Here is a 23711-nt window from a genome sequence, read left to right as displayed (position 1 = left end):
TGGATGTAAATAATATTGAAGGCAAGTGTGCTATCGACATTTTGACTCAAATAATATATTTTAACTCAATCTTTCTAATTGTTTCAAGGCAAAATTGCCGGGCATGTCAGAGTGGATTCAGGCTCAATTGGATTCAGTGGAAGAAGGGTCAACTAAAGGCATCGGCATAATTATAAAAGACCAATCAGAATGCGTCCCAGCTTTTATTGGGAGATCCAAGCCACCATGCAAGCTTTTTGCTGCTGATTAGCAGACTATGTACACAAATCTTTGATGCAGGCTATATTTCTATCCGATTTTTCAGATATTCGGCAGCTCACTTTATATGTACATTATACGTTTTAGGATACGACAAAATCGACATTAGGTACACAGTCATTTCAATTTATATCTTGGACAGAGGTACAGGAGATCCAAGATATAAATTGAAATGATTTATCTACTAATTATATTTTTGAAAAGTACTTCATAATTAGTATCACTTCAATAAGTGATCATTGTGTACGATTGAAACCCGGGTAAGAGTAAAATTGACGATGAAAACGAATATTTAGAATATTTTAATGCTAGAAAAAATTGAAAACTAGTGAAATGTTGCATTAAAGAACTTGAACATGCTTGTCAAAAAGTCTGCAACATGAAGTATTTCTAGGCGGTCACCAAACAAAGTACTAACTTCGCCCGACAAGGTTTACCTTCGGTGATCAGACAAGAAACAGTGCTTTCTTTGTGGTATGGTCGTAGACAAGCAATAAACTACTTTTGTTAACTTTAACCAAAGTAATTTGTAAGTAATCTACTTAATTAGGCTGATCGTAAGCTTTTTTTCGATACTTAGAGCTATTTTTGTAAAAACAAAAACAAAAAAGAATTTCTTTTGTTCCATCTCAGCGTAAGTTCGCCGCTTCCATATGGCCAACATTTGAAATATTTTTGTTTCAAATTTTTATGAATTCTGTTTTCACATTTTTTCTGATTGTGAGATTTTTGGATGAATATAGAATAAATGGAACATTTCGTCCTTGGTATCAATCATAAAGAAAATATGATAGTATATTAACCTACAAAACATATCTACATCACATTTATGTATCGCTTTATGTACATATTATCCATACCGTACACCCAATGTTCCAATAACCGGGAGGACATATTGTTGTACACGTTATTTATATATATATATGTATATATAAATAACATAACAATGTATATAGCTATAGCTTTAGCTGGGTATATATAGCTATTACTTAATATAGTTCATGTATATATAGTTACATTCATTGAACATGAAATGACGTGAATATTTTTACACTTATGTCGTTGAAATCCTCTTAGACTTTGACTTTTTAATGATATCTGTTATGGAGCGTACAATTTTTTTTATTGATTTTGTATGAGCTTTTCCCCTGCCTCTACGATACAGTCTGTTTTTCCAAGTTTCTGCGGCTAGCAGTTGCTGACTTGCCCTTCGCTTGGCGTCAAACTTTGCAGCTTCGATGATCGTCATCACTCGTTCTAAGCGATTTATTTGATTTATTGTTTCTACAGCTTTCATTTCTAAATCTTCATCTTTTATCAGTTTTTCTTTTGTCTTAATTTTTTGTGATCCGGTCTCATACTTCTTTTCCATCTTGTCAGACAAAATTTCCTTCTCGTACTGCAACTTTTGACGTTTTGATATTTGCTTAACGTCGTCAATAAGACTTTCTATAGTTTTCTCATCTAGACCAATGGCTTTTTCGATGTTCTCTACTGCAATGGCCGACCGTCTTGTTTGGTAATCTTTCTCCTTTGCAAATCTCACGTCTGGAGTGTCATCTTCAAAAGAAAATACTATGGTATATCAATAAATTTTAATGGAAAATACTATAACACTCATTCATTCCTTTTGTAAATTGCATGAAAATAGAATGTTTCTTAATCTACAGTATTCATGGCTTGAGTTTATTAGAATAATTGTTCAGCTATTTTTTTAAATGGTAGTTTTATCGATTGTGAAACCCGTGCTCATTTTATTGATATACGTTCAAAATTGCTGTAAAGTTATAAGCCAAAATTTTCCTACTTTTTTCTGAATAAACACGTCAATTTTTCCCTGGATGTTAAGACACCTAACCTCATAGAAAACGAGTGATTTGTGTAGCGATATAACATTTCGGTTGATTTAATGTGCGTAAACGTCATTCACTATTTATATTGTAATCTTATTAGTGTTTTTTCAAATATTATTAGACAAATTATGACAAATTATGTTGAAGTATACATTGTTGGTGGATTAACTCATTTCAACAGCAACGTTAAATAGACAGTGTATATTCATATATTCAATTGTGCCCGACTTATTTCTTTTGGAAGAGGGTTGTATGGCTTTCCATAGAAATCAGTTGGCACAACTGAGAACAAGAAATACACACCTCATCTCCCCTCCCCCAATAGTGCTCTAGCCTTGGCCTTGACCATTACTTATTCATGAACATGCTATTGCATGGTAACCTCACCTGGTAAAAACACTGGTGGAGTAATCGGTGAAAGAGGAATGGGGTTGGTAGCAATATATGGAGAAGGAACCACTGGTGCAATGGGAAAATTTTGGTTTGGAGGAAATATTTGGTTGGAGAAATCATTTTGCGAAGAGAATGATGAAGGTTGATGAGTATATGTATATGGAGTCATGATTTGTCCCGGTGGAGGTAGAATAGGTGGTGGAAATACGGATTGATATGCTGCTGTATTCTGAGACACTTCCGATTGAGATGGTGTATCATCATGTGATACTGGTTTATTTGCAACAAAATTTTGATTAGAAGTTATTCCATTTTCAGTATTTTCCTCAACTTGTAAACCATTTATCACAGGTGCTGATTTCAGAGAGATTCCCGGCTTTGTTTTGTCTTCAGCTTTTTTTAAAAAGTTGCCATTCGAAGGCTGAAGGTCTGAAAGCTCTTCAGAATTTGATTTGGCTTGCGATTGTGAGGTAAAATCAGACTGAGTCACTTGTGGTGAGGAAGATGAGGGAATTTCGTGTTACTGCTGGAGACGAACGGCTCTGTTTTTTGCATTTGTGTTGTCTCGAATTGCGCTGACTAAATAAATTAACATAATGAATTGTTTACCTCAAAAGGAAACCATTCATCTAAGAATTATTTCGATCACATTAAATTCTCAATAAAAATTATCAGGTGCTCTCATGATAAATCTTTTGTAAAAACGAATGATCATATACAATTAGCTTTATACAAAACTACTTTAAGTGATGCAGTGGAAGCTAAACAACAGCAAGTAAAAAGTTGATGAAAAAATGTATTGATACTTTGAGTAAAAATGCTTGAGTTTGACTTGAACTTTCCTTCGGTGGTTAAGCACCGTTTGAAAATGTTGAAAAAAACAGTTAACAATTTAACACAACAAATAGTTTTAAACTTTCAAAAGAATGAACTTTTGCATCACGATAGCTTAAAACCTTGTATTATGCAATGTTCATATTACAATTTTCCTACAGACAATCATTTGCGTTCTGGAACAGAAAAACTAAACATTGTATTTCTAGCAAATTAACATACTATTTGTAGGTGCCCGCATATTTCTTAAAGTGTTTATATTACGAATTTTAGCCCCCTTTTTATTAGCTAAATTGCAAGACCTTGTTTCAGTGATTTCAAATCTGCAATTATAATTGAAATTGGATTGGTGAAAGTGATTTTACGGACGTTCAAAGTCACGATTTTCAGCATTTTTTTTGCGAACTTTTTGATCGGTATGCTAATGACTTGTGACGTAGAAAGTTGAACACATATATCAACATGGCGTATTCTTCTAGTAATCTTAATAAGAAACGTGGAGGAAAACGCTGTGTTGCCGGCGGACCTAATCAAATTAGTTGCGCCAATGATTCAAAAACCGAAGGAATGTCGATGCATCTGTTTCCTACAAAAGAAACAGAGCCGCAAAGACATAGAAAATGGGTAAATTTTGTGCGTAAACATAGACCGGGTTTTGAGGCTTCCTCTACCTCGTGTCTGTGTTCTGCGCGTTTTGAAGATTCTTGTTTTGACCTTAATTTGAGCGGGCAAGTCAAGCTCAAAAGAAGGTTGAAGAAAGATGCTATCCCAACCATTGACGTGGCTGGGATTCACAACGATATAATAATACTGGTCTGGAAATAATATTCTATTACAGAGGTTAGTGATGTAATTAATTCAATAGACCCTCAACCTGTTTTTTTTACAAGGGTTGCATTTACTATAGGCATTGCTTTCGATACAAGCACACTTTTATGTTGAAAGGAATGGTAAGAGCATCGTATTTATTATGTTTTGAGAGTGTTTATGTTTTATTGTCAAAAAGCTTTATAGTAGCTTCAACTTGAAACTTTAGTTGCATGAACTTTTGGGCATTAAATTGATTGCGATGAGCCAGTTAAATCAACAGTTGTTTAAAGTATGTTACAAAAAAATGACAAAGCTCATCCATGTTACCTTTGTTGAAAGTGGCGATGATTCGCCAAAGATTCTCCACTGAGCATGGTCTTCAGGTGTTATCACACCGTTGGGCTTTGGATTCGGTGTTTGCACGATCTGCGATTGATCTTGATGCTGTATGATTTTGTCGTTTGGAATAATCGCCGATGGCATTTTGGTGGACTTTTGTTTTTCTTTTAGAAACATGGCGTTTGTAGAAGGAATGAAACCGGGAGGAAGAATACCCTTGTCCTGGGTATTTAAATGTGAAGCTGAAGCCGTATAAACAGGTGGTGGTATAGCTGGTAGAGCAGGAAGAGGAGGGAGAGGAGGCGGGGATGGTAGGGGTGGTGGAGGGGGAGGTGGGGATTGAGATGGAGGAGGTTGATGATGAGGTTGAGATTGAGGTAGAGGTGGAGGCTGAAATGTAGCCGATAGTATTGATGTTGGTAGTTTTGAATTGAAATCAACATGGGATTGCTGAAATGGTTGAGTCATATCTTGAGCAGGATCTAATGATGGCAATCCATAGAGATAACCGTAGTTATATTGTGGAAATTGATAAGCAGTCGGTCGATGTATACCACGACGTTGAGCTGTTTCTACTCCCTCTCTCGCTCTTCTATCAGCGATAAACTTTGCTACTTCCAAAGTCGTCACAATTTTCAAAATTCTCTTTGCTAGAGATATGACCTTCTCATCATTCTGTGCCACATTATTTTTCTTTTCTGCCTTATAACGCGCAATGTCAGACTTCAATTGCTGCGTTATTTGATTCGTCTGATCCTCTATGAAAAAGGGATCCGCTTTTACGCCTTTTTCTATACCTGTGACGGCGTCTGCTGCCCGATCAACATTGAACAATTTTGCTTGAGCTTCTTCAATACTTTCATCTGCAATTATTTTACAAAATTTTACTTCCGTGTAACATTCATTTAATAGTTATATCCAAGTTAATAATATATGCATACAATGATAACGAGGAAATTTTGGGGTGAGATGTTTAATTGTGTTTGTTCTTCAACCTTAGCTACGTTATTTTGTACAAAATCAACAATGCTCGTAGTGAGAATTCTCGGTATACAAAAATTATGTAAAGTTTTACAAAGTTTACCAAGTGAAGCAAAAATTTTGTAAAGTGTTACCAATTTCTCGAGGAATTCGCACAATTTGATTCTTGCTTTGTTCTACATCGATGATCAAATGTTTGCCACCGATAACAATATCATTCATGTATACATGGGTATCAACGCCTGAAGAAACCATATAAATTAAATATAATGCTATTTTCAGGAGTTAAAATTGTAAGTGGAAGTTTCTGTTAATAATGTCTGAAGTGAACTGCTGTGTGATGATGATTCAATGCTATTGTTGTTGCCTACATGTTCTCTGGATTGAATAATTTCTATGGACATTAATTGTAGGACAATTGACACTTTGTTTTTTTATTCAAGCCTCCCACTATTTAATCAAAACATTGTCAAAGTCTTGCAAGGCTGCGGAGAAAATTGATGGTGCAATAAGTGCAAGCGTGTATGTAAAACAACAGTTGGAAAAAGAGTAACTGCCTAAGAAAGACAGTAAGACACTTTCTTACAGAACACAGCCCCGAGACAATTAAATAATGACATCCGTCTTTCAAAACACTCTTATAAGACCGACCTTCTTTTTAGAAAGACATAAATGTCTAAAGAAGCAATTATCAAAAAATCGCAACCTATCTAAGGGTTAAATCAATGCAGATAACGTGCTAATCAACATTTTGTAATTTTCTTAACAAATCAAGTCTCTGCAAAGCGAACATTTCTCCTTAATGGATGTAAGCACCTGCATCTTACTTTATTAGTGCCTCATAGAGTAGACAGAGCTTGCAAAATCATAAAGCATTAATGTCAAATAGTTGACAAGCTTTATGTTCGTAAATCATTATAATGCAACATTACCCAGAACAGTGCATCAATAATTACTCTAGAATAACAAAACGTCCCAGTGCAAATTTTCAATGCCAAACGTCGAAAAAGACCGTATATGATTTGTAAAGACCTCTTTCTGATTAATGACCGTTAAAGGACCCTTTATGATTTTTTGAGAAGTCTTTAAAAAAATCAATGTGATAAAAACAAACAAAGACGGTATTCCAAAGTTCCTCATATCGATGGAGAATGTATATTTTTGCAGATTTATGTCGTCAGAAGGTTTTGAATTGCCTTGACAACCAAATAAAATGAAGTGGCGTGCAGGTGTGGAAGGCATCAAAATTTTGTCTATCAAAATTACTTTTGTTTATAGTGATAGATTTCGTGCGTTGACGGCAGTGAAGGCCCAAATTTGATCCATTCTTGGATGTTTTCAAATGCAAAACAGAGGTCTTAAGTCTAGTATTTGTTTGTATAATGTCATAGCTAAACTTTGAATCAGCCACAATTTCTGTAGTCATAAAGATAAAAATGTCTGGAGGGGTTCAACCTTATCTGATACATGCAGGCAAAAGCTAGAAAAATGTAAGCCGTTAAGAATCGCAGATGCCTCATGCAATCTGACAAAACACGTAAACTTTTGAATTTAAAGTGATCAAAAACTCAGAGTGTTATCAGACAAGTTCACATGAACATAATGAAAAATATGATGGTGTCATTCATATGGAGGTGAAAGTTCTTTCCAAAATGCATTTTGTGCATTTACTAGACAATTACTTAAGGTTAGTCATTCAATTCAATTTATTGCGTGTGTATATTCTTCCGTCTTAAAAACACCTTTCTTGTTAATATGCATGTACGTACTTGACCTGCACACGGCTACTGATTTTCAGTAAATACGATTGCAGTATTCATATAGGAAGAAAGCTTACAGACAGACAAAAGATTTTTTCGTTAAAACTTAGGCGTTGAGGTTTATAGCTAAGTTTAAGGTAGACATTGTGTCTTGTGCGCAAAAGCAAATCTTATCAAAACTTATCGCGGAATTGGTATTGTTAAAAATAGAATACTTATCTGCGTGGGATTGAACTTTTCATATTATTACAGAAAATTTAAAAGATCTTCCACGTTGTAATACTAGAAAAAATTGTTTTAAGAGTCCGACGCTTTACTTTCCTTCACGGAAATTATTACAAGGACAGAAATAATGGTTTCTGTATAGAAACGTCAAACAACTACAACATTTTTGTTAATATTACAGTCTTAATGATCTTGAAATATAACTAATGAGAATTATGAAAATTAATGAATCCATGCTGATTCAAACATTTCAAACAGATTTCAATGAATATTTTGTACACAAAAAATATTTATTTTAATATTTTGTTTCATTTTTCAATGGAATAAAGCACCAGGTAGACACCAATAAACAAATATTAAAAACGTTTTATTGCTTCTTGCTATATTTATTTGCTCTTGAGTTCTCTAAAAATTTGCAGCAACTTTTATTTCTTAAGTGAAACATAATTTCATAGCCGCCATTTTTTGTTCAGTAATACTACCAATGCAATGTATGCTTGGAAAGGAGGAAAGCAAAACTTAAAGGCGTGCAATATAATATCGAAAATACAAAAGAGTAATTATATATATGACTTGTATGCGTGGATAGAGAAAGGAAAAAGATATTTTTATTCCACTGCTTGGAAACTACTATTTATTTGATAACATTAGCTTACCTTGGTATGAGAGGAAAAATGTTAAAACAAAGATCCAGAACATCTTGCATTTTCTTCAAATCTAAATAATAAGATTTCCTTATGGATACAAAAATGAACTTTCATAAACTGCGAAATTGGAACATATTTGCAAGTGTTACATTTCACACCGCTCAAAAATATTAATGATGCTGTGTTTGCTAAAGTGACAGCTTGCTTTTTATATGGAGGTTGCAGTTTGGCTGTGCAAATCGAAACCATGCAAGTGAGAACTTATGTTTATCTACCTATAACTTTATGTTTCTTAATTGAGATCTGTTAGTAAAAAATGCAGAATTGACAGGCTGTTTTTTTATTCATTTATTTTTCCGTATCATTTTTATCTTAAAAGATTTTAAGGAAGTAGCTAGCATAAATTGATGAATACTTGCAAGGAGTTGCGCTCAACTGAAACACTTCATATTCAGTTAGCAGAACGTGAACATCCAATCGTTGCAGCTCATCGCAATAAAGCGCCTACGACACGAAGTTACTACTGTCTTAATTCAAAGGTCTTCTAAAAGAGTAATGCACTTTCTTTTAACATCAATCTTCACATGCTTACTTCTGGAATTATCAAATTTATAGTTTTATGCAAATTGGAGAATTTATATTTCATCCCAAAAACACGCTACAGCTTTTTCGCTCTTGGGATACAAATCCAGCAGAATTTCATCAAAACTATTTTATTGTGATGTAAACTGATAACCAACCTAATAAAAAGCAAATTTGTTCATTTTTGACTAAAATAAACACAAATAACAAAGATGTTAATCGGGAAACGACTGAACATACACTTCCTATTTTACATATCAAAAAATTTCGATAAATCCCTAAAAATCATGCTAACAATAACGTCACAAATAGAGTTCATAACAGTTTTAGGAGATGTTTCATCTAAAACAACGAAAAATTTCATATCATATATACTTAAGTGAGTAATTTAGCAATTACAAGAAACTAAAGGTAATCTTTCGACCTTTGTAACTCATCGCTTTGCCAGCAAGTTCTAAAATGTGATAGTATGCGCATTAAATCCTCTTTTGACAAATCAACTGTGTAACTAATTTCTGCAAGTGACAAGAAAAATGTTTGCTGTCTAGATTAAAAGAAAGTATCTAGTCCATTCACAAGACGAATGTTGCTTTTAAAAGATAATTTTTTATACCTTAGAAAAATTCATAAAAAGCCGAAAAAACTAACAATTTATTTTAGTAGCTTTAGCAAAATATTTCACAAAATGTGTTTCTGGATGTCATGGGTATATTGCTGAAAAGTTTGTTTGAAAAAAACCCAAATTTTATGCAAATCAATGTAAAAGAGGCGATTCTGGTTTATTTCAAAATGCTTTGATGTTTAGAAATTTTTTATAACTTTCAATGCAGTATTTATAAAAAACTTGTTTTTGTATGTAATTTGAATTCAATTGAAAAAATATGTGGGCGGGGCAGCTGTTTTTTCATGGCTGAAGGACAAAATGATTGCTGAAATAACAAATAGATTAAGCAACACGTAATTGTAAAGTAGTTGTTACGTATTTCTCTGCTTGGAAGCACATACTGTGTAACTTAATAAAATCTTTGATTTCATGAGTTAGGCAGCTGTCTTTCGTTAAGTGAAGTGCATGCATGGAAGTCCTTGTAACGAAATAGATGAAGCAAAGCGTTTTGATTTTTGTGGTCGATTTAACATACTTTACTAGCGGTTTCGGATACCGTATTATCCCATAGGATGGCAAATTCATCATTTCCTATCAAATTCTCGCATGCGTTCTTGATGTTCAAAACAATTCGCGCGAATTCAAGACGTTAAATTTGATTTCATCTACTTTCGAAGTAAAAAAATAAGATACCTTCACCATTTTCGTTCCATATCATGTATAGCTACATATCTTGGAATAAATTAAAAAATAATCTCCCAGATCAACAAATTTTCCAATACATATTAATTGAAATGTCAAATATTACCTAAATATATTTGAAGTTACGTAATATCAATGTAATATGCACACGTGACAACATCAGTAGTTTCAATAGGCTCCTATTCAATAGGAAAAGCCGTTTTGCTTTGTAAACATGGTTTGTGTTAAAAGCAATACGACTTTGTGAAACAACCTGCTTTCTGACCAAAAAGCGGAACAAAAGAAACAGGTGGCCAGCTGACTGCAGTGACTGAGCTTTTCAAATTTTCATAACTTTTCCTATCCTGTTACAATCTTTAGCCATAAATGAAATATCGTGAAAGAATATGCTCTCACTTCTTTCCAATTATTTCCTTCAGCAAATTGAGATCATGCAAACGACAAACTTCAAGTTTATTGTGTTTATTAATAAAGTGAGACCGCGAAAGCGGAAATATATGGCGAGAATAACATATTAGCAGACAGTAAACTCTGATAGCAACTTCACTTCGCTTAAACTAAACAGTTCTTTAAAAACTGAATTTTAATCTAAATTCTTCCTATGACGACAAACTGCCGGTATATAAGCATGCATGCAGACGCTTCAAATTACTATGAGAACTCGAGGAATATATAAAAATTGAGACGGTTGATATCATGCTTATGGCACAGATCGTCGTCATCACGTTTCATCAGATAAAATTCTGTTAGACTTCTCTTTTTAAAGGTCGCAAGGAAAGCTTGCTGTGTCTATGTTGCACTGTCAATGACTAAGCAACTGAAGAATGCAGTGAATAATACACGCAAAAGCGAAAATCTTATTCGAATCGAATATAATATTTTTGAATACTTTTTTACTCAAAATCATCGACCGGCAATTTTTGGTTTGTAGCCAACCTTACATTCGAGTCTGTACAAATGTCCGTTCAATAAAACGTTTTGCACCCTAACCAATTGGCCACAACAACTTTTCCTTGTCTTCGCAATGTGCTGTTGTTGTAAAGTAACACCAAGCAATTGAACGTTGAGTTTAGTGCCTGTAATGTGTCCATCCAAAGGTGAAATGTTGTATTTCGCCAATTTTTATTAAGCTCCATCGACAGGATGCGAAAAATCATGTGTGGATAGAAACAGAGCGACATGCAGATGATGACCAACATACACATGGAAAAACGCTGTAAGATTTTCTCACTTTGATTCTTATAAACGACTGGCTGTGATCCAAGGCTTTGGCTGAAACTTCCAAGTGGAACTATGCTGCACCTTATTTTTTTGCGTGCAATGTAGAAAATTTTAATATTGAGATAGTACATCGCAAGAAACATGATTCCTATGGTTGTGACAGCACATTTTCTATATAGGTTGTACTCTTCTTGAATGCGAAATATGAAGTGTGCTATCCCAAGTGGCGTCTGCAGTGCCAGGAAAATGATCACCATTCTCAATTTTGTCACGTACTTCTGGTGGAAAAACGGATGAACGATCGCGATGTACCTTTCTGCAGTCATAGTTAGCAATAAAGTCATGGAAAAAAGGATCATTTGTCTCTTGATCGCTCCAAGTGCTATTTTGAGGTTTCTGTCAATGCTTTCGTTCAGATATAAATTCATAGCAGTTACTGTAAGCAGTGGATGTGAAAAACCGATCACCAAAAGATCAGAGACAGCCAGAATCATAATCAAAAAGTAGCACAACCTCTTGTAAAGTTGTGATCTGTACAGGCCCATTATGACTATCATGTTTAGTGTAAAACCAACAGCCAAGAAAGTAATATTCACCATGCATAAAAGTAAGATGTCAAAAAAGTATGTTTTCATCGCTCACTCATGTCAATTCACCACAACTCAGTCTGCAGATCCTTAATTTTTGTGTAAGCAATTGAATTCTGTTTCTTTTATGTGATTGCATTAATGTGAGGCAGCTGTCACTGCGATGTTATGATAATTCTTCATTATTAACACTTGCGGCAAAATTGCTTGTATTTAAAATAGAGGAGATGCTCGTGTTCAGTTTAATACACGCAATACTCAATGATGCAACACTCGATAACAGTTTCCGTTGAAACGTGGGCATGCGACGGACAGAAAAGTATGTCACAGTTGATTAATCATACTAAACAAAACATCAACAACTTATAAACTTTGGATTTTTAGTGAAAAAATCTTGCCTGTTTGAGCTTTTAATTTGCACTCCGCACAAATGAGCTCATATTTACACATTGATTAAAATTTTTCGATTAATTTATTCTTGATAATGAAGCAGAGAGGCGCACCAGGGCTGATATATTTGAAATGATATTTACGAGAAGTTGCGCATGTTTTAATTAGAAGATTTTAATTAAAAGTCGATGGAATCCAAAGTCCGTTCTCAAGAAAGGCTCTGCCTAAATTGAATAATGAAGAGTATAATGAAGAGTATAATTAAGTGGCTCTTTATTGAATAACTAGCTTCATCTTTTACATATTTTTGCGGAGGAACAAACAAAACCAATTGATTTATACACACTGAAATATTTCGGCTATAGCTAACGAAAGCCTGCCTTTTTTTCACAGTTGAGTTTTTCATTGTGTAATTTATTGCAATACTTTGTTACCTATGAAGCCCGTACCTTCCCATTCTACAGCATATGTAGTTTTTTCTAGAATGATCGATAAAACCGACAACATTTTGACAAAGGCAGTAAAGTACTGGTTCGTGTATTATGAAGGTGTTTTCAGTGACTTGTGAACCTTTATCATCACGCTTTGCAGCAGTAGCTAACTATATTATTGCACTAAATTAATTTAGACTTAATCATGATCAAATCAATCATACAAAAAAATTTTTAAGTTATTTGCAAATATAAATGCTGAGACTTTGATTAGCTAGCTATTTATACGGAAAATCAGCACGTTTACTGTCAATTTTGATCGAACTGCTTTCGACAGGAGCAAAAAATAATGTTGCTAGCAAAGTCTATTACCACCTCGTTAATCGCCATTTTGATTAGTTATTTTGAGTTTTGTGGAAAAAAATTCTTTATAAAAGTTCTAATAATTTCAGCCCGGTTAGTTTTATAACGAGAAGTTGAAACTAGAACATTCCGTTTTTACCGTTTTTCAAAAGGAGTAAAAAATTCTTCTGGATAGGAAGACTTGGCTATTGGCTGCACTGTGAACATTTCCTGTTTGAACATTTGAACACTATCAATAGTTGACATTACTTATAATTTGATTGATACATACTTATTATCAATATTTAATATTGAGCATTGTATTATACTGAATTTTAGTAATGGATCCTTGGATCCATATGATTCCTTTAAAAGCAAATCTCAAAACTCTTTACATTCTCATCAACATCTTGATATAATGTCCAAACAAATAGTTTATAACTGAAACACCAGAAAGACTATAATCTTTATAGTAGTAGAGCATCCATTGCTTTGACTACATGCAAAGTTGAAAACCTACTTAAACATTAATTTTATTAAGTTGTTTGGATAACATATGTTGTACAGAATCAAAAAGTCAAACATTACAAACTTATTATAAAAATTTTTCATGCATGGTCCACAAACAGCAGATATAACTAATAAATGGGAGAAGTTTAGACATATATATATATATATACGAATTTATTTAGTAAAATTCTTGGAACATTTTTTCTATAATCTATTCTCATGCAGAATACAAAAAAATCACTTTCCATACTAAACATTTTCAAAGCGGTCTTCTTTAAATATTTGCAATGAAATGATCAACTCGACCAGGAGTTAAATTTGTCCTTACTCAATTGATTGTCGCATCAGTGAATGTTTGATTATGAATAATAACTATACTATACGGTCAAATATACACGGCATAATCAACTAAAGTTATATAAAACTAAGTATCTTTATAAAAGGCAATTCCTATCTCGTTTAAGATATTTTTGCCATAAATACACAGATCGAAATCCATTTTCTTTCCAGTCCTGTTTAGTAAATGCTCCCATGGTGTTCACTGAAATCTTAAATATGGGATAAATAATTTGATGGAATTGCTAGAGCTTGACTATATGAAAAAAAATGAAATAAACACAATGAAACGCGTGCGCTGATTGGTCTAGAGCTGTGTTTCCATTAGCCTGTGCAAAGCACACCTGATCTCAACCAATCAAATCAATTAAAACAATCAATCAGTCAATAAGAATTTATCAATCGATCAAGAATACATTTTAGAGGAAAAATTAAAATGTTTGTTATTTTCGCATTATTTTATTTTATAATAGAAATATAAGATGTTTTTCGTGTTTGCACTGGGTTATGCAAACCTCAGAGACGTTTGTTAGAACTCTCGAGCCGGTGCAACCCTCGACCTTCGGTTTCGGGCTTGCATTTATCTTCTCGCAAGTTCTCCCAAAGGTCTCCTTGGTTTGAATAAGCCCGTGAAAACACAGTAAACATCTTTTATTTCTTAAGTGCAAGAATTAGACACCTGCTTTTCACTGTTCCACTTGAAAGCCTATTACCAGCAATTTGTCACTGATTGATTTTAATTTTGTAAAGAAGATAAACAAGTAACTCCCTCAAATTTATATAAACTCCGACAACTTTAAAACATGAAGAAATTAGTTTCGATTTTATTGTTACCAAATATTGTCATCAAATGGACACTTCTTATCGTTTTTGTACAAGGAAGACATTTGCTTAAAAGGAGCAGAATATATGACAAAAAAGGTTTTCAATACATTACGCCGACAAGACAGTATTCCACAAACAATACAGAAATATCGGATTATCTTAAATTCTCTTGTCGCTTAAAAAGGGAAAAAGTTGGATCAATTAATCAGGATCAATTGCACCGACATAAAAAATTTAAAAGGTCATTAGACTTTCCATACCCATTTGTTGTTTATGGAGTATACCCTTCCTATGTTTATTCAGAGATCATTTCTCCTTATATTTTCCAACCCAAAAGCATATTTTTTGATCCCTCGAAATCCGATGATGATGACGCTGTAGCAAATACATACCACAAAGACGGCAGTAGTTATAACCTCAAACACAGCAATATTACGTCTAAAGATATGAATTCATCCTCACTAATTATTGCAAATGATAAACAAAAACGCAACAAAAACTTTGTAAAGAAAAAAGCAAAAAAATCGCAAGCTGTTTTTACAAAGAATACAAACAATTTTGAAACTGTCAAGTTCTCAACAGTAATGACGAGAAATGCTTTCTTGCTACCGTTATATCCTAGCAACGAGTATTTCACTTTTTCTAAAGCAAGAAAAGACCAGTGGTATTATTCGCCAGCACTATATGCAACTGTACATCTTCCCAAAACGAAGTATTACAGTGAAGTAAATGTAATGCAGACGAGATACCTACCTTATACAAGATTTGAAATGATGCTTTCATATCCTATGCCTTTTGAGATTTACCGAGTTTTTACACTTAACGTAAAAAATAAATCAAAAACTGGAATTTCTGTGAGCAAAAAGGGAGGTAAGACATTGAAATGTAATATCATACTTTGTGATGAATGACGAACTAGATTGCTTACAACCAAACTTGTATTAGTATAGTACTAGCAACTTAACCACAATGAGGTTAAAAACTCATGACAGTCAAAGGTCTAAGTCTAAATAAATATGACTTTTTAAAACATCAGTATAACGCATTCAATAATAAATTAACATATTCACAGTTTTTACTCTTCGTTTTGAGACATTTGCTTCATCGTTTCAAGCCTTCTAATGATGAAAATATATATATGTTATGGCTGAATGAAACTTTTGAGGCCAAGTGAAAATATTTTTTAAGTATGGACCGACCTAAACGGTAAATAACAGATTTGTTTTTTTTATTTTTATTATGAAGAAATTCGCATTGTACAATGGCCAATGACCCGATGCCTAGTAAATTCACTCTTGCTATGATAACTTTCATCTGAACGAAAAAAATATGTTGAAACTAAATTTAAATTGAATGGTTTTCTGCAAACTTTGCTTTGTCTGGATAGTCGAATTCATTCTTACTATGATAACTTTTATCTGTATAAACTTTGCCTACTAGTTCAACTGTTAACATCGCTTTTAAATCAATTTTAAGAATTGACATTTTACTTCGTATACAAATACGTTGCAAAAAAATATCATTTCTGCCCAAGGGCAGATATTGTAAAAGGCTGTGTGTTCAGGCAGCCAATCAAATTGCTGGAAATAAAAAAATAAAGCTTTTGGACTGCTAAATAAAAAAATAAGAGAATTTTTCTTTCAATCGTCAGCGGACGGAATCCTAGCGTTTTTTTTTGCAATTGGATTGGCTGTAACAGTGGACGAAAATTTACGATAATTGACTGCAATCCGGAATTTTACGATATCTCAAATAAATTTTGAGTTCTGCAAAATTTTTCATTGATTGTTTAATTTGCCGCCATCTTGAATACTGCACAATCTAGTAAAGACTGCTGGCTTTAGCAAAAAAATAAATACGTTATTTACCATTTAGGTCGGCCCGGATAGAAAAATATTTCCCCTCGGTCTCAAAAATATCTCTTGGCCTGCCGCCTCAGGCTCTTTTCGTGACCTCGGAAAATATTTTTTCGTTGGGACCTCCCAACCGCGGTAAATAACAAATCTATACTTTACACCAACCTTCCATAAAAAATTGTTCCTTAAGGGTGTGCCAAAACGTGCTTGCCCACGATAAAAAGTAAGTATAAGTAAAAGCTGTGCCATTACTTAGGTATTAAATGCTAATATAATGCTTTGAGCAAGGTGGCCAAGTTATTTTCGTCGAAAACAAAAATAAAAGCGGTAAGGTGTCTTCAGAATTACAAAACTCACGTGGAATACAAAAACTTCAATTTCGACGGCAATGACTTTTCTCGGTTGACATTGCTAAGAGATGAAATATCAAAAATGTATCACAAGGATGTTTGTACTTAGGCCCTATTTCTTTGATGCGTGGCCTGCTTCAAGTTCTTTGCTAACTGATATGATTAAAGGAAAAGAAGCTTTTACGAAGAGTTGAAGCTGAAAGTAAATTAGTCAAATGACCTATATATCAGCCTAGTGGGTAGAGAAGTTTTCATGTTTATACAAAAGCATGAAATTAGAAAAACGTCCGTCATTTTTTAAGGAATTTTTGACAATTTTGTCGAAGACTTGAAAAGAATGTGTACGAAAAATCGGAAAAAAGGTCGATACAATTACATCACATACAAAAAGGTATGTTCTTTTGTCGTACGCTTTTTGCTAAGTCTTTTCAAACTATAATTAGATTTTGTGAAGAATTGTCCGAAAAAATGGGTATCATTCAAACAATTCTGCTTCTACTTTGGTACAAAAACGAGAACTTGGGCGAATGCCTTAAAAGAGTGCCATGGAAAGAGCAGTACAATTGCAATGCCAAAGTCCAAAGATACGATTTCATTTCTTCTTGATGCAGTTTCTTCCAGGAAGAAACTTACAAAGAAGTATTTTGTTAGATTACAAAGGACGGAAGAAAACTGGAAATGGTTCAAAAATACTCCATTCATTCATCGTTTCAATAAAGAAAAAAATGAGCATGGTTTGTGTGGCGTCATTGACGGGGACACCTTATTGAAAACTTCCTGTTCTTCAAAAGCTGCTGTTGTGTGTGAAAAGAAAAGAGGTTGTGTACAATGGGATTCAATTTATATTTATACAATAATAACTATAAAAATCAAAAATATATTCCTGACAAAAATGTTTATGAGTAGTTTGAAGGTTCTTTGCGCTGAGTGCTCTGTACCCCAGTAGTAGCTACTTTTTTGTCCATCAGAAAAAATGAGTGAAACTCTAGCCTTCATGTTTTCTTAAAAAATATATTTTGAAGTCATATCAGCTCCTAACAAATTAAAGGCAGAGGGATATATCATTAATCTTTTGGGCTATTCGAAAGAAAAAGTTTACGGGTTGTTTTTCTAATCGAGAAATAAGCCAAAACTGTCAAATAAAAGTAAAGTCTTAATCTGAAAAAGAAATTTGAAATCAGATTTCTATGAAAGTTCTAAAGGAATTCAATAAAACTATTCATGCAATACTGAAATTTAACATGCCAGTCTAAAGACTTTAAAGGCTTTATTTTAATTCTTTATCACTAGCACAGTACTGTAACATATCGCCGAAAACTATTACATCGTCTGCGCAACACATGCCGTGAATAATTCACACCATCTGCAATCAGATATGTAAATCGTATTGGTTAAATAGGGGTACTCATCCGCAGATCGAGTCACAAATTTACAGTTTGGTAGAGAAAACAAAATAACTCACAAATATTTATCTTTTTGCTAGCTTTTGAAGCCTTTCGTGTTTTGGCGTTTGGTGACAGTCTTACAAATGGCTATTCAAAAGATGGAAAATGTTTTCACCCATATGGATTAAGACTTGAAAAATTGTTGAATGAAGATCAGCACGGATGTTTCAAAGTTGATGTTTCAGGGAAAACTGGGGAAGAATCTGCTCATATGCTCCAAAGATTGTCTCACTATCTGAATCAAGGTAATTACTTCATGTTCATACTCCTAAATATTCATATTAGACAAAAATATCGATAAAAAAGTACTAGCTCACGAATAATTTTTCGATAAGTATGTACATGTTGTACATGTTGTATGCCTCATGACTACGCTAAGTTCGCGGATGCTTAATGTATTGTCAACTGTAATTCTGAAAATATTTTCAACTATAGCATATTATACATAATAGCTTTTAGTAGTTTTGGTATTGGGAATTCAACATATGTACCCTCTAAAAGCAAAATTTGCACAGTAATACATCCGTGAAAATAAAGCAGTTGTCGGGCATTGAAATTTGAAAGGTCTTTAACTTTTCAATACAACCTTTATAATGTTGCCTATTCAAATTCACCGTCCATGACTCTCGAGCAGTGTTTGTGATAATAATAAGCTCAATTTTAATGGAATATTAAAATAATTACAATTTCTGATCAATTCCAGGAAGTAATTACAAATTTAGAATAATAAAAGCAAGTGATATAGTTTTGGAATCATGCTGCCAACTAATTTCAATTTCGGAATAATACAAGTCAATTGTTATACATTTATAAAAAAGTCATATCTTATTTTGATCAAAATACTTCAAAATATGACTTTGTTGTTCGTAGAAAAGCCTCGTTGAATTTTGCAATTTTTATGAGAAAGTTCGCTATAGTGGTCAATAAAACAACGTTGTTACATTTGTGGTATGTTATTTATCACATGTTATTGCTACCACAAAACGTCGCATGGTACTTCTAGATCAAATGTTAACAATATATGCAAAGCTTTTGATTCATCAAATCATTTTGGAATTTAACATTGGTATGATCATAAAGCCTGATTCAAATTTCTAGTATAATAAAGTGGGATTATGAAGGAGCGCTTCCAAACGAACATTCTAACGACATCGAATGTGCTGTGAAGTGGAGGTCAATTTCATAGCAGGAGCGTCGTATTTTTCATTTTACAGCTATATCAGACAAGGTTCCTAGATGATTGTTTGATATCTGAAATCTCGGTCCAAAATTCTTTCGTGAAAAAAATTCGAATTTCCTGGCATGCTGTCATTTTCTCATATTTCATTTAACAATGCTGGGATTTAACAGTGCAATATTGGATTTAATAGTGTAATAGTTTATAAGATTGTAGCAATGAATACATCCTATCTCGGGAAGTATGTCTACATTGAAACTAAAACAAATGATTGCATTTGTTGCATTTGTCTCTAGTATTGAAATCTTTGTAAGAAAAAGAAGCAAGAATTATTACGTCACGCAATGTCATGTATCTAATCTATCAACTTGTTGAGCTTCTAGGTCCTTTTTGGTATAAAAAGTTTTATGGTAATAGCTTTGTAAAATGGCAATAGCATTTTCTAGTCCGGTGAATTTAAGAGCTAGATTTATTGCAGTCTAAAAGTTTTGTATTTTTAGCAGATGAAACATACTTTAATTGGATAAGGTAAATAATTCCTTTGACCATTTCTTTTCATTAGTTCTAGTAGCGCCTGCAGGATATTTTTAAGAGAAGGGTAGGGTAGGGTAGGAGAGCTCCCAAATTTCACTTACGAAGGCGAGTGTTTTGCACCACTTTTCTTATCTCTAGCAGCATTCCCAAATGTTTGGATCAGACAATCTAAACAGTTGAAACCATTTAGTAAAAGTTTTATAAAATAGGACCTTGAGGGTAGTGTTGTAGGCTTTATTTGAGTGAGCAGAAAGATGAAAGCTAAATTCTCCCAAGTGAACGAAGCTGGAAAACCTAGAATACAACGAAATAAAAATCACAAAAACATACAGTTACAGCGAGGGTTCTTGGCTTTAAAAGTTTGGGAAAATCATCAAACTTGATTTATTAAGCTTGCATTTAACCGGCCAGAAATGTACTCCAAGTTCATTTAGGCAAAAACTTGTCTTTGTTTTCATGCCTGTTAAAAATACTCACGACAGTATACTGACGACAACAATTTCAATTTTCAGATTTGGATAGCCTTTTTCAAACACTGGCATTGACCAATCAGAGCATGCGTTTTTTATGTTGATTTATAAAATATTTTGCTTGATCTCTACTTTTCCTGGACAAATGTATTTTAAATGCCAAAATTTAAATTTGAAAGTGTTAATTTGGTTATTAAATTAGACACTCACTGGCAGGTGTTTTAGCTGTGGGACTTTAGTTTTCCACATGCAAACACACGAGAAATCAATAGTTAGTTTGTTCTTTAACTTATATGAAATAGAAAATAACTTTCAATTAAAAAATGAACCCCCCCAGCATTGTTTCCAGCAGGTCTGTAATATTCATTTTGCAAATATTCGGTCCTCAATTTTAAATGTAAAAACAATCACTATATTTAAAGTGCTGAATAATTGAACTGTTTAGTTAATGGCCACTTTATATTCTATATTATATCTATGATCTTTTTAGAAAAAATGTGTTACAACTGGGTATTGATTTTTGCTGGAACCAACGACTTGCTCAAAAGCAATAAAACTGGCGACGAAATTGTTGAAAACATTATAAAAATGCTTGAAATTTCTCATGCTATGCATGCTAAAACACTTGTACTAACTATTCCTAAAATATTTTGTGAAGTAAAAAACTGCTCGCATGTCAGTGAAAAGAGAAAGTTTATAAACAAACACCTGCGTCGATATGCTATGATAAACTCAGGAAAAGCACACGTTTGTGATATAGCTTTGAAACTATCACGTAATAAACTTTCACCTGAAGAAAGAAAAGATTTTTGGGAGCCTTCCGGTGTTCATCTCACATCCAGGGGATACGATAAAATGGCGGAAATTGTTTACCAAACTCTAATGGAAGCTATACATCTCTTTGAAGGGTCATCATTATATCACTAAAAGTTACTGGTAAGCATGCAGGTGAATATATTTTTGAAAAAAGACAAAATCTATTGTAAAAAATTTTGAGAGTATTTTATGGAGTTTGAAAAGCGTGAAGAAATACAACAATTCAATTCAAAGACAGTTGAACCTCGCGATAACTATATTACATGCATTGCAAAAGTTTTTTCTTAGTGTAATACATATAAATTAAGCAAACAACAAAAGGTTAGAGTGCGTTCTAAGTTCAAACTATAATTATATTATAAAGGGATGTTGATAGTTTTAACTTTAAAAATGAATTTGTATGATATAATAACTCTTAACTTATAAACTTTCTTAACTTAATAAACTTTCCACGTGTGTTGTTTTTGCTTAGTCAGAGCTAAACAAACTATAGCATTGGAATTTTAGTATCCGTGCTTGTTTATTGCAACCATAGTGTCAATTAACAGCTATAGGTGCCCCGTGAACTGTTGCTTATTCTTGTTTGATTTAACTTTAGTGAAATAGTAAGCATTCAGTATTATAATATATATGTACCATCGCAGCCTATGCTAACCACAAAACTTTTTAAAATTACAATAGCTTGATTTAATTACGTGTGTTTATTTTGCTTATTAATTTATTCTTAAATAGCTAAAAGGATTTCCTGACAATAATAGTGATTATAATAATAGTTAGTCCGTGATCTGTGACCGATTTTCTTTCATTCCCGTTGGACACCTCAAGGAAGGTCGTGAAAAATTCAAGACAGAACGACTTTTACATGCTTAACGCAGTTTTACTTCTTGTCATCTCCAAAAAGCTGCAGTTTTATTGCTATATTACATTAAAATTTTAAAATTTGTAGCTCATTACAATTTCGGAATCCGCCATTTTCCTCAGGAAGCGTCATGTTATTTATATTTTGTGTGCTAGTGCCAGACCTAATAAAGAGCTATTCCGCACGATAATACTGGCAACATAAATAAAATGTCTGAAAGAAATACGTATTTCACTCGTGCATTAGGTTGGATTTTAGCAATTGTTGCGAAGATAATATTTTGAAAGTTATAATCGTATTGGGCTAGATTATAGAATACCCGTCCACTTACTACAAATCCAATTTTTAATGGATACGCGGATGCGCGGTCAGCAGTTAACAGTGCGGGCTACGGTTTGTAGTCCATACACGGTTATGCGGTCAGTGATAATTAATACAAGAAAATTCAACGTCACTGCGAAGTCAATTTATAGTGGATATGCGGATATGCAGTCATCAAAATCTTATATTTAATTTTTAACATAGGCAGAGCCATATATACAGTCCAAGAATATAAATGGCTATTCAACAGGCTTTACATACAACACGCCATCTGGAAACTTATATATATATTTTCTTTAAATTGACTTGATGTTGCTGAATTTCTAATCGCTTCAACTTTAACGTATATTTACATCTTACAATCTTATTCTTTTATTCTTTCATTCAAAGTTCCCATATATCTTCTTAGCATCTTCCAAAAAAACTTCGAATAAGTCTTTGCCTTTATTTTCGTATCTCCACAGAAACTCTGCCAGATACGACGAGAACATATATTTTCGTATGCCAAATGGTGGAAACTTTACCTTGGCCTGGCGCCAATGTCCTTCAATTTTATTTGTGTGATCTCCATTTTTGTTCACGAATTCCACTGAATGGTTCACTTGCTTGTAACCGTGTGTTTCTAGATTTAAATAAGCCTTCCAACAGTCCGATATGATTGTCGTGCCTTTTTCTAAAACTGTTTCAATTATCGGCAACAACGTTCTCTCACTCCTGTCTTCTACTGCAAACATAAAACTCTTTCTACTGCCCTCTTCTATTCCCCCAAATACCCATTGTCCTTCTACCCTATGTCCTCTATGATATTTTCGTTTCCCAAATTTGCTCTCATCAATTTGCACCCTTACACCTGGACCACCAATTTTTTCTCTGCATTCAAAATAGTTCAACTCGCAAATTTCCCTACAAAAACGGTCCCAATCAACTACTGTATTTCCACTAACATCTACCTCAAATCTTATTGTTTCCTGTTTAACATCTCTACACCACCAATATGTCAACTTGAGAACTTCTTCCAACGTTAAATTACTGCCCTCAAACCAACCTTTCCGAATAGATAACTCAATCTTATGTCGTTTACCTCCTATTTGCTTTCTACATTCCCATTTACAACCGTCCGACCTATCATCACACTCGACCAATTTCATAACGCCATCACAACGAGGGCATAGCCGATTACTAGCGATCAACTTCCTTTCCATTAGCCAACTTATCACACAATTTCTACTGGTAAGTACGCCGTCTTTAAGCTT

General features: G+C 33.5%; 2 protein-coding genes across 2 annotated transcripts; one reads left to right on the top strand and one right to left on the bottom strand.

Annotated features, from left to right (window-relative positions):
* Positions 1-1019: 1019 nt before the first annotated feature.
* On the bottom strand, positions 1020-10086 carry LOC124455629 (ENHANCER OF AG-4 protein 2-like). The gene is made up of 6 exons (XM_047006278.1): positions 9980-10086; positions 8110-8170; positions 5603-5710; positions 4476-5350; positions 2499-3083; positions 1020-1818 (listed from the first exon to the last, which is right to left on the bottom strand). Exons 2-5 carry the CDS (start codon positions 8150-8152, stop codon positions 2991-2993), a joined length of 1119 nt encoding a protein of 372 aa, XP_046862234.1. The 5' UTR covers positions 8153-8170; positions 9980-10086; the 3' UTR covers positions 1020-1818; positions 2499-2990.
* A 5080-nt stretch (positions 10087-15166) lies between these two features.
* LOC124455628 lies at positions 15167-21779 on the top strand. The gene is made up of 4 exons (XM_047006277.1): positions 15167-15500; positions 17280-17654; positions 18320-18526; positions 20953-21779. The coding sequence occupies exons 1-4, from the start codon at positions 15215-15217 to the stop codon at positions 21387-21389; spliced, it is 1305 nt and encodes a 434-aa protein (XP_046862233.1). The 5' UTR covers positions 15167-15214; the 3' UTR covers positions 21390-21779.
* Positions 21780-23711: the final 1932 nt, after the last annotated feature.

The sequence above is a fragment of the Xenia sp. Carnegie-2017 genome, unplaced genomic scaffold, assembly GCF_021976095.1.
Source record: "Xenia sp. Carnegie-2017 unplaced genomic scaffold, XeniaSp_v1 HiC_scaffold_4, whole genome shotgun sequence".
Classification (NCBI taxonomy): Eukaryota; Metazoa; Cnidaria; class Anthozoa; order Malacalcyonacea; family Xeniidae; genus Xenia; species Xenia sp. Carnegie-2017.
This window is presented reverse-complemented; position numbering and strand designations above follow the sequence as displayed.